This window comes from Dermacentor silvarum, chromosome 4 (assembly GCF_013339745.2).
Source record: "Dermacentor silvarum isolate Dsil-2018 chromosome 4, BIME_Dsil_1.4, whole genome shotgun sequence".
NCBI lineage: Eukaryota > Metazoa > Arthropoda > Arachnida > Ixodida > Ixodidae > Dermacentor > Dermacentor silvarum.
The window spans coordinates 44,201,450-44,213,061 of record NC_051157.2 but is presented as its reverse complement, the minus strand read 5'-3'; the positions used below and the strand labels follow the sequence as shown (position 1 = coordinate 44,213,061).

Below are 11,612 nucleotides of genomic sequence, written 5' to 3'. Positions count from 1 at the left end.
TGAATTATCCCGTGGGAACACGATGTTCACTCTCACCCTATTTACCTCTTTTTTATTCGCCCCCTTTCTTTTTACACCCAGTGCAGGGTAGCAAACCGGACGCTCGTCTGGCTGACTTCCCTGTCCTTGCTTGCTCTGTCTCTACGTTGCTTTTCAATAACTGAAACGTGATGTATATAAGCGAGCATACGGCGTTGTTTATGCCACGCCATCACTTGTAGAGCATAAATTAATAAATTAACGAAATTTATTTCCCACGTACTCTGGCGTAGGTAGGCATTGTAGATATATACCATATACTCTCTGACTCGCTGCGCCGGCTGGCGCTCAATAAAAACGTTTTCTCGAGTAAAAATGGAGTTTCTTATTCTGCATTGTGCATGCACCACTTTTTTCAAACTTTCCAGATACAAACGTTCTCTTTAGCGGATCCTGAAAGCACACACAGTTTTACGAAAGAAACATAACGAAACCCTTAGCGAAGCGTTGGTATCGTCCCCGCTAAAATATCCGAAGGGAGATGTCAAGCCATTTCCTGCTGATATGAAAACAATAAAAATTGAAACTGAACCTAACATTAGAAAATTCTACGGGTCATTCAGATTGTAGGTTTCCTATATAGTGACTATTCTTTACTACCTTTATCGGTTAAATCTTTGTCGCCTACCCCTACCACCGAACGGGCGAAAGCAAATGCACCTACGAAAAGCCTAGGTATAAACGTCCTGTGAAAGCAAGTAAGCCGCAGGCCTACGACAGACAAAACGCACGGCGATTTGGAATCGTAATCAGGGCACCAGCAGAGCAGCCAAACTCCTGGATCACCCTCTCATACGCCACCTAGGTATCCCACTCTAATATGCCACTTTCTAGTTTCCTTACGGCGGAGGACGAATGGTTCAGAGCGGAAGTATCATTAAAAAAAAAAAATGACTACGCAGATCCAATGCACATGTTGGAATTGAGGAGCGAAGTTCTCGTGGAGCGGGTAAATACATTCCAAGGAACCGTACACATTCTGCGGTGTGTACGGCAGCATAGCGATCACGTGTCTGCCAGGCAAGACGCAGAGACCCCAATCACGTGACTCACGTCACCGCGAATTGTACTTTCTCCGAGATCGGCTCACTTCACCATGACGCTGTCTCCAGGGTTGGTGCACTTATTAGAGCGGGTCAATCCTGGAGATAGTGCAACAGTAAACTGAACTTTAGTCGGATAGGACACCAAGAAAAAGCGCCACACCCCGGGGAAAGTATGCATAGAAGGTTTGCTTCAATGAATTCTGCTCATGACGTATATTTGTTGCAATCGGGATGTATTTGGGCATCATTTGCTGTGTCACTGCATAATTCCGCAAAAAAGCAAGGTGAGCAGCCAGCACATACGCTGAGGTAGTAAGGATGGGAGTGCTGTCCTGTGTATGAGCTATTCGGCAAGGATAGCAGCAGCAACAGGAAAGTCGAAGTTTGGCGAATAAAGTTTCGTTTTAATACAAGGACGCTTTCAAACAAAAATCTCCCGAATGTGTTGAGGCGGATCCACAACAAGGGCAAGTGAATCACGTAAGCCTTAGTCATGCTTTGTACATGAACTTACATGAACAGCGTACAAACAAAATAAGATCACTACAACGTGCGAGGGTCGCGCGTTTTGTGGAGACGAACAGCGTTGATGCATCAGCATTTTGCTTCGTGTCTGTATGTCATAAATGTATGTCACAAAAACTGCGGACCACTAAAATTAAGCAATACGCAGTGACGTATAGTGCTGAAGGAACGCGGCAACGCACTTGTGAAGCGACACTGATTGCAGAGATTGAACGTGGCGCTCCACGCGTGCCCGTAGCACGTGCGCAATGAGCCCCGCAGCAACTTCTGTTCATCAATAAAGACTCATTTCGCCAGCTCAGGATGAATTATATACCTCGAGACCTTAACTGCTGCAGGTGTTTGGCTTGTTGCGCAGTTTCTTCAGTGGCCGATGCTCGAGGCAAGAACTCAGGTTACAAGAGAATACGGCCTTTTGTTTGAGTCGACAGCGCAGGGCTAGGTTTATTTAGTTTATCGGGAGCTGCCCCGCGCCGCGATAAAGGGCTACTAGAGTTGCTAGCCACTGTACTATATCGGGGCGCCCGCCTACGCGGGTGCTTCTGGGGGTGCTTCCATAGCAGGATTACCGCCGGGTTCTGCGGCTGCACCCTCCGGCCCCGGCTGGGCCTCCTGTCCGGGCTCGGGTTCCGCCCCTTCCTGGCCAGCGGCTCCTTCGGCCCCAGGCTCCACAGCGGGCGGCTCTGAGGCGCTGGCCGCGGTCGTCGGGGGCCCCATAGGCGTCGCCGAGCGCCTTCTTCTCCACCCAGTAAATGATGGCGCACAGTATGGCCACCTCGACGCAGATGCAGATGAAAGGCAGCAGCGCCGCATACTTGCCCTTCACCTCCACCGTGTGCTCGAAGTCAACCTTCTCCTTAGTGTTGTCCACTTGGCACACGTACTTGCCGGCGTCTTCCGTCATAAGCTGCTTGAAGCGGAGCAAGGCGTTGTCGACTTCCTCGAACTTCTCCAAAGTTACGCGCTCGTCAACGTGCAGCGGCTCGCCATCCTTGGTCCAGGTCAGCGTAAACGTCTTGGGGTAGCCCACGACGGCGACCGCGATGAACGCCTCTTTGCCCTCAACCCAAGCCGAGGGCGCGGTCGAATGTCGCTCGCCCAGAGTGGCCGAGAGCTTGAAGAAGACTTTGATGGCGGCCGTGTCCGTTCCGGCCGTGCACTTGTACAGGCCTGCGTCTTTGACGGTCGGCTTCTCGATGGTCAGGCTCCACGTGGTCTTGTTTTCGAGGACCTTGAGCCGCGAGTCGTCGTCGGCTATGGGTCCGTCCCCTTCTTTCTCCCACTTGACTGGAACGCTCGCCTGGCCCGAGTCGCAGCTCAGCACGAACGGCTCGCTCGGGTCGATGGTGATGCCGCTGCCGCTGGTCTCCTCGTTGGTGGTGATGGCTAGGATGCTGACCAGCAGCTGAGTGGACACCTGGGAGGCGAGCCGATCGCTGCAGTGCATGTGCGCCGCTCGACACGTGTACCTGGAGAAGGGACGGAGAGCACGCTCTGGTGGTCATCCAACACGACTTAACGACAGAAGTCAAGTAAATAAGTTCGGCGGAAATCCGAGTGTGTCGATCAAACTTTACGAAAGATAAGTTTAGTATACCGTTGAGATTAGCACTGAATAGCAAGGACCAAATCCGTAGCTAACGAGAAGCCCGCTATGAGCTGGTTCCACACAAAAAAAATGGAAGCTGAAAGAAATTATGTGAATCATACGCGTTGTGGGAATCTGTTTAATTCAAGCTTGCTTTGGTGTTTTCGGGGAACTCTGTTCTTGTTAATTGGCGGCCATCTGTTTCCTCCACACTCAGTACGTGATTCATTTGTGCTGTAGCTCGCGTCTGTTATCAGTGCATGTATACAAATGACCCTTGGTTGCCCCGGGCTGCGTGGGTTTGCAACATCTCCGGAACCAGTTTTCACCATATCCGGGAGTGACACATCGTGCAAGATAGCAGTCAGCACGCAGAATGCGGATGGAAGAGGCAAATAAACCTTCCCTTAGAACAAAAAAAAAAAAAAACTAAAAGAAAAACTCCTGGGTTTCCGAGAGAGACAAACCGATGTGAATTTTCTATTGTAGCTTCTTGCTACATTCTGACGGACGCAAGATTTTCTTCTTGCGAATTCGTCAGTTGAGCCGATGCTTGAAAGATCTTTTTCTCACTACACAGTTGCGCATGCGCACTGGCGGTGGTGCCTACTGATGCGTATCGATAGCTACTCCAAGTCCCGAAACGGACTTGGCGTTTCGGGCCTCCATGTGTTTCCTACAAATATTATTACAGGGAACTTTGTCGCTAGTGTCTATGGGAGTTGGATGTATATATACGGCGGTGCAAATGGCAGCTTGGAGATGATGGGTACAGTACATTATATTTGCCCAAACTTCGCCCTTCTGGCTTCAAACGGCTCTTGTGGCTTTATAAATTGGTTATTTTCAAGAAAATATCGCCTTCTGTATGGAGCAATTCGCAATAATGATAAACATGCGCGGAAGCTTGTCGCACTGCTGTTTTAAGAAAACTATGATTGCTTGGAAATTTAGAAATAAGAACGTCTTGGAGCAAAAAAAAAAAAAAAAAACAGATAACTTCATGTACTACTTATACAAGTAGTTCACTTTGTAGCTAAACAATCGCTACATCAAGTTGAGTCATTTTTGTATGAAACTTCACGAGGGCTGACCGCACAGATGAAGAGCCGTTTCAAATAAAATTATTCGTTAATTCATGTGGGCCTTGCCGCAGCTCGTTCTCCGTGCTTCAACGCTCTTACAGTTCCACTAGCGCGTGTTCAGCCCCAACAATCGAACTTTTCCCGTAAACCAAGGTCCTTACCTATTGCGATCCTCGAGAGAGACGTTGCGAATAGTGAGCTTGGCGTTCTCGACGCCGTTCTTTCCAGGCGACAGCAGAAGCCGATCCGAAGGCGTAAGCGGGGCATCCCCCAGCAACCACGAGACTCGGGGAGGTGGCTGGGTGTCGATATTGCACATGATGCTGAAGGATTTGTTCACCTGAAAGGGGAGATGGCGGCGTGAGTGGGTCATTGACTTGATTCGGAATACTATAGGCGTCCACTGCTACTTTTTCGAGGGCAGCCGACATGCGTAACAGTCTAGAACAAAGCACAAACAAGTATTATGGGAATGATATATACATATACCATGTATATACAAAACTAAAACATATCATTTATAGTACAGAGACGGTGCTGACACGTAACTAGACTGGGCGCAGCACATACACCCCGCAGTGGGTAATATCCAGCACACGATACGGTGGTACCGTGGTTTCATCTCTCTATAAGAAAGCTTTACTGATACCGATAGAGAGACGAAACATACAGGAAGATAAACGACGACATAGGCAGTAACTTCTAACTAGCGTATTCAGTACACAACAGCAGTTTTGAATATTGACGCAACACGCGGTCACATGCGCAGAACGAGAAATTGAAAATTACACAGCCGGAAACACAAAGAATTGCTATCGGGACGACCAGTTGTCGGAGATGACGATTTCGGAAGCGTAGAGTGTAACAAAAGTTTCACCAATTCTGACGATTCCATTAACCTTAATCGAGCCTGTGAACAACGAGTTTCGGATAGGGTTGCTATACCGTCTGTTGTTGTTTCTGCTGTTTTCGTCGTCGTTGTCGTCGTTGTCGTCCTTGTGGTCATTGTCGTCGTTGTCGTGGTTGTCGTCGTTGCAGTCGTTGCCGTCGTTGTCGTCGTCGTCGTCGTCGTCGTCGTTGTTGTGCGCGCGTGTTTAACGACTAACGTGCGCTTATTCGGAGTTTTACGGCACCTGTCTGTGACGCTTAAGCATCCTCAACCGACCGCACAAGTCCCCTTGTCCAGCTTCGAACTCACCCTGGCCTTCTGGTAGATCGGCATCGGTTCGATGGCGATTGGCGCGGCCACACTGACGCTGAGGCCCGCGCCGCCGCTGCCCAGGCACGTGTAGGTGCCGGCATCCGAGACCTGCGCGTCGTGGATGATCAAGCGTCCCGGCTCGACGATGTAGCGCTCGCGGAAGCCCTGGCGCAGCGCCTCGTCGTCCTTGTACCAAGTCACTGAGCGGCCCGTGCCGGATAGCGCGCACGAAATCTCCAGCGACCTGTTCGGCGACTGCAAAGACAGCCCTCGTTGCGTATACAGTGACGCAGCCGGAACCCTGCACTGTCTCTACGACTTATTACTTGCTATTGCGCGGTAAAATTGTTCCAGGCGGTAGCACGCGATCTAAAGCGCGCTTCAGAAGGCTTCCGGACGTCGCTAAGTCCAGGAGCGACGCCTCCTTCCATACCCTCTCGGACTTAACCGACCGTGGCCCCAGTGGCGGGTAAAATGCATAACTGATCTCAATAATGACGACCTTTGCGAACTAAGATTGAAATAAGGCTAAGGGAAAGCTGATTTTACCATTTATTTCTTGTTGTCGTGATGAAGTATACCAAATGCAAACTTGGCTATAAGAGGGCGACCTGGGCGCCGCCATATTGTCGCGCTGGTTAGAACTTAGGCAGATCGTGTTCCTCATTTAAGCTTTCCACTCATGTCAGAGTGTGGCTCGACCGCTCAACTGACGCTGCCAATCACTGGTATTTCATGTATTTACTCTATGCACATCAAGGTCAAAGAAGTACATTAAAGAGTGCATGATCAGAATATCGGATGTGAGCACAACTTCACGCCCTCAGGCACTTGACTATACGTATATGGCTGGGAAACACCAACCAGATGATGGCAGTCTCGCTGGATGTCTCTTCTAGGTAGCCTGTTGCCAGCCAGTGGGGCAGGCAGCACGCGTAGTCGGTGTGCGTCGCGGAGGCTGATGCCGCAGGAGTAGTCGCCCGAATGGCCAGGCTGAGCGTGCACCACGTACAGGGTGTTCATCTGCAGGGCGAAGCACAAAGCTTATCCAAATGAGACTCACGCTGCGGAGTGCAGGGCCACATTTACGAAGAAGTCCGTAAACTATACAGAGTGGTTCGCAAAAACTGGCGCCGGCCAATCGTGATAGGCAACGTATTAGTCCCATAGGCTAACTACCATTGACAAACAATTCTATAGCGAACTAAACGCTCTTTGAATTAAACCCCAGGACCCCTATTCACAAAAGTTCTTTTTATGTAATTGCAGTTTGCGGTTACATGGCACATCGGGTATAGTTTCGCCATCACTTCGTTTGATACCTTGTTTAGCAGGCGACGGTGCAGCGCGCAGTCAGTTTTCTTGCGTAAATCGTGTTCTGCGCATCAGGGGCCGAATTCACAGAACTTCCCTTTCGTAAGTTATCTCCTTTGCCATCCTCTGGCCACTTTTGCTAATGATATGTCGGGAATCAAGATAGGCTAAAATTGATATTACCAGCAATTATAGCGAAATTATGGGCCCAGGGGTAAAATTCACGAAGCTTTGTATTCTTAAGTGCAGTTTGCCAATGACCGGCCGCCTTCTTTTATCACGATTGGATATTACGAACACTTCTGTCATAAATGCTTTCTTTTTTTCGTGCGTGTGAACAGGACCCTTGAGCCAGGACCCGGCTTCACATAGCCGTTCGTACCAAATTACGGCTCGCTCGGACGAGCGACGACCATTCGAATGGGATCGCTGCCGAAGCGGCGCCAAGATTGGTCGGCCACCCAGTTAACCAACCGCCGACGTTACGAATTGGTGGGTTTATTTGGCGAATAGCGCGCATTACACAGCATCTGTCTGATTATCGCCTGCCTTTTTATTACGTTTATAAAGGTTATTTTTATTAATTGCTGTTAAAGATGCGCAAGCCGTGCGCAACAAGATTGTTGCTAACGTTGCGAGACAATTATTAACAGACGTGCTGAGAATCGCTCAAAGACAAGCACCCACACAACGTGCGCCCATTAAGCGAAATTTAAATGGAATTTCTGGTGACGGAAACGAGCATCGCTAGCGCCCTCCCTCGGGAAGCGCTCTTTACGTAGTGCGTTAGTGGGCCTAACTGAAATTGGGACCCACGTAGCAGTTGTCGGCTGGTCGGTGAAGGAAGAAGACGTGTGTCTACGCTCGTGTGAGTTCGCCTGTGTGGCCATGTACCATTTTATTCTTCCATTAAATCACCCTCTTCTACTACGACTTGTGCCTACATCACCGACGGCAAGACAACTCATGGTTTTGGGAATGTTGTCTTTTTTCGTAGTAATACCACAACGCTAATTTAGCAGGTCGCACAGGATAACACGCACGCACCAGCGAACATCCAACACGCTTCGCCAACCAATGCTATACGTGTGTCCCCTCCCTTGGACCAATGCACGCTACGCGACAACAGAAAACGCCCACTTAAAGTGGCCGATAGGAAGCCGTTAACAGCGGTGTCCCTGCGTACTGAGCAGATGCAGGGACACTAAACTTAACATGATTGATCATACATGGTTCCTTCGCCAACGTTACGCATCTATATAGACGACGAGACACGCAAGATAGAAAGAGCAACAATAACGGCGTGAAGCTAACCAAAATGTTTAGCAGTCCAAATGACCATGTCTTAAACTTGAGGGACAGTAATAGTAAATAATGAACGCACCGGCGCCAGGCGGCGCCATTTCCGACACTTTCTAAAAAAATGTTTGAAATGAATACTACATAATATCCGTTTATATATCGCCATTTCTGCGTATGGCGTTGCGCGACGCTATAGACGAAATCCAGGGGTGATATACAGGGTGTTTCAGCGAACACTTTCAAAAAAAATGCATTGGTGTCCCAGTTAATTTTGTACTTCAATGCATAAAGCGATGTTTTGTTAGGAACCTAACAGGAACGCCAATGCATTTCTCCGCAAAGTTCGGGAATTAATATCTCGGAACTGGTGTCATCCCGAGAATTCGTTCCAAGTGGATCCGCCTTGCGAACTCCACGGCTACAATTTGTAAATTGCAATATGGGTCATCGGGTAATTATTTAAAAACTTAATTCGTGAATTTTTGTTAATTAGTCGGTTATGCATTTCAATTTTTTGGGCAAGTGATGTCCGCCTCTTTGAGTAGACCAGCTCATTAACTAGAATTGAGCTATCTGCCACAGGCAACCTTAAATAAATTTTGAAAGTGTTCGCTGAAACACCCTGTATATTCTGCTGGACACTGATTATCAAACTCCGCCACGCTTGCATTTTGAGCCAATCGAAGAAAGCGTCGCCGCCTTGCGAGCCAATCACGGAGCTGACAAGATGGCGAATTGGACGTTTTCGCGGAGCTTTGACGGCGTCCATGTTAGCACCACCCCAGCAATGGCAGCCGACAAATCATGCCACGGAGCTGCCAAGCCCCGTCGGGACAGCACCTTTCCGCCGCCGTCGGTGAGGTCCTCGTGGAAGAGGAAGTGGCCCCAGGAAGGCAGCGGCAGCCCGTCCTTGTGCCAGTCGGGCGAGGCGTGGGGCTCGGTGACGCAGGCCACGAAGAAGCTGTCACCTTCGGCCACGTGCGCGTCACCGAGGTACGTGGCGACCCGGGCGCACTCGGCTGCAAGGAACAGCTGGAGGAGAAGAGGCAGCAGCAGCGGGGCGTCCATCCTTATCCTGCTGGAGAACGAGCCGGAACGAAGGGCGAGAGAACGTGCCGCGCGTGGTGTGTGCCGGGAACGATATAGGACCGTGACACGTGGTATAGGATGATGATGACTCCAAACAATGGAACATACCCGCAACATGGGATTGGCCAGGGAGCGGTCGGTAGAATCAAAAGGAAGGAAGAGGAGTGAACAAGAAGTTGAAAAAAAAGTAGTAGTAGTAATAGCAAGTAGTAGTAGTAGTAGTAGTAGTAGTAGTAGTAGTAGTAGTAGTAGTAGTAGTAGTAGTAGTAGTAGTAGTAGTAGCAAGTAGTAGTAGTAGTAGTAGTAGTTGTAGTAGTAGTAGTAGCAGTAGTATAGTAGTAGTGGTTATATACTAGTAGTAAAATTAGAACCTAAACATTACACGTATAATAAATTATTCATAGAGTAATAGGAAGCACGTGTCGTTCAGGAGTCAGTCTATACCATAAGAAACACAAAGCAAAAGTGGGATTACAGCTAGAGGACCGTGCTGTGTTCTTCGTCTCTGTATGCACACGGCGCCTGCCCATCCGTATTTATTCCACTATTTTCACACGTTCTCCGTCTTCTTCTTACGGGAATGCTGCGTAATCGATGAGAAATTTGTCTGCGTGAATTATACAAAAAGCGCTTGGAAGCAGCGCCATTTCACCACTTTTTCTTTTATAGTCATCTCCACTGATCTTTACCCTAATTCCTGGAATTTGGTCCCATTACACATTTCGCGAAAATAACTTTAAAAAAAGAAAAAAAATTGTAATTCTCTGTTTCTCAATCCTATATATTGGTACATTTGATACCGACCAGCTGCCACTATTGCACCACCACCATGCAATGTCACTTTCAGTACCTGTCCTGCTTTCCTGATGTCGCGCCCGAGGAGTCACAAACCTAGCACCACTATGTGTCAAAGTGTAGTTTACCGCACTTCTGGTAGTGATGTCTGCTGTGTAGTTTGGAGTCACCTGTATGTCATCATCATCATCATCAGGTAGCCTAGCTTTACATCCACTGCAGGACAAAGGCCTCTCCCAGCGATCTCCAATTACCCCCGTCTTGCGCCTTTATGTACTAAGAGTACAGGGTGTTCATTTTTACGTTTTACGGAATTTTTAGAGATCGTATGTGGCAGGTAGGATAATTCTTATCATTGAGCTGGGTTATTCGATGAGGCGGACATTATTAGCACGAGAAATCGAAACACATATCCAGCTAATTAACAAATATCGACTAATTAACTTTGTAGTTAATTACTTTACGACACATATTACAATTTACGAATTGTATCCGGTGAGCTTGTCAGGTGTATCCACTTGGAATAAATTTCCAGAAGGACACCAGTTTGGAGATATGCCCCATCAATCTCGCCGTAAAAATGCACTGTTGTTCCACTTACGTTTTTACCAAAATGCTGTTTTATGCATTGAAGCACAAAAGGGACTGGAACGCCCATGTATATTGTCTCACATTTTGGGGAATAATATCTCGAAACCGGTGTCATCCTGGAAATTCATTGCAAGTGGATGCGTCTTGCAAACTTACCGGCTACAATTCGTAAATTGCAATATGTGTCGTAAAGTAATTAACTAAAAAGTTATTTAGTCAATTTTTGCTAATTAGTTCAATATGTGTTTCGATTTCTTGTGCTACTAATGTCCAACTCTTCGAATAACCCAGCTCAACGACAAGAATTACGCTACCTGCCACAAGCGATTTTTAAAAATTCCGTAAAGCTAAATTTTGAACACCCGGTATACTGTGTTGGAACATACCGCAAGCCTCTAGTGACACCATGTACTGAAAGTAGCCTATTTAAGGACACAAGGCCACCAACATGAGCGTTTAGGTGTATTTTGAAAACAATAAAACATATAGCACTTAAGAGCGAAACTAAACAAATTAAAAAGACCAGCGCTTGCTAGTCACTTTCTCCCGCGTTGTAAAAACGGCCTATATAATAGAAATTCAAGTTATCATACTCTTGCTGTAAGTTAACCAGGGATGTGTAATTCGAAAAAGGAAAAGGTCGGACACTAAAAGAGGGTCTAACGGGAGCGATACGCTTGGCAGTAGTCGTCGTAAATGCGACGACGGAGCAGTTTCGTCCTCGGCAAATAGATGCCCCCAAGACGCGATTGCCTCTAAGTTGACCTTACACCGAGATCCGAGCAAGCTTCGAGCACTTTCGTCGTTATCTGCATCCGTCGACAGGCATCTGAATTTCTCCTCCTAAATGCTTGCCGGTCCGCGCGGTAGCTTTAAGATTGCAAGGTCCCCAACACGTCCCAGGGCAATGCGTCATTTAATCAAACGGAGGCAACCAAGGTAGGCGGCACATTGGGTATACATACGCGTTCGTGTGTTCTCAGAGTTTCCGGCCGGCCGGGTGAAAGCCGAGATTTCCCTATCGCGTAGATAGGTCC

At 48.0% G+C, this 11,612-nt stretch overlaps 1 protein-coding gene across 2 annotated transcripts; it reads right to left on the bottom strand.

Annotated features, from left to right (window-relative positions):
- Positions 1-287: 287 nt before the first annotated feature.
- LOC119449915 (hemicentin-1) lies at positions 288-9,350 on the bottom strand. Of its 2 annotated transcripts, XM_037713201.2 has the most exons (5): positions 8,941-9,348; positions 6,349-6,507; positions 5,482-5,739; positions 4,445-4,623; positions 288-3,079 (listed from the first exon to the last, which is right to left on the bottom strand). In XM_037713201.2, the coding sequence occupies exons 1-5, from the start codon at positions 9,304-9,306 to the stop codon at positions 2,176-2,178; spliced, it is 1,866 nt and encodes a 621-aa protein (XP_037569129.2). In that variant the 5' UTR covers positions 9,307-9,348; the 3' UTR covers positions 288-2,175. The 2 variants fall into 2 exon arrangements, with proteins under 2 accessions (XP_037569129.2, XP_049521473.1); XM_049665516.1 differs by lacking the exon at positions 5,482-5,739 and having other exon boundaries at positions 8,941-9,350.
- Positions 9,351-11,612: the final 2,262 nt, after the last annotated feature.

What these genes read in the sequence shown, in the direction of transcription:
- LOC119449915 (XM_037713201.2), bottom strand. Translation starts at nt 9,306, where the DNA reads ATGTTGCGGGTATGTTCCATTGTTTGGAGTCATCATCATCCTATACCA. An exon ending in TCACCGACGGCGGCGGAAAG is followed by an intron (nt 6,508 to 8,940) that starts GTGCTGTCCCGA and finishes TTCGCCCTGCAG; the next exon opens with ATGAACACCCTGTACGTGGT. An exon ending in AGCGAGACTGCCATCATCTG is followed by an intron (nt 5,740 to 6,348) that starts GTTGGTGTTTCC and finishes CTGTCTTTGCAG; the next exon opens with TCGCCGAACAGGTCGCTGGA.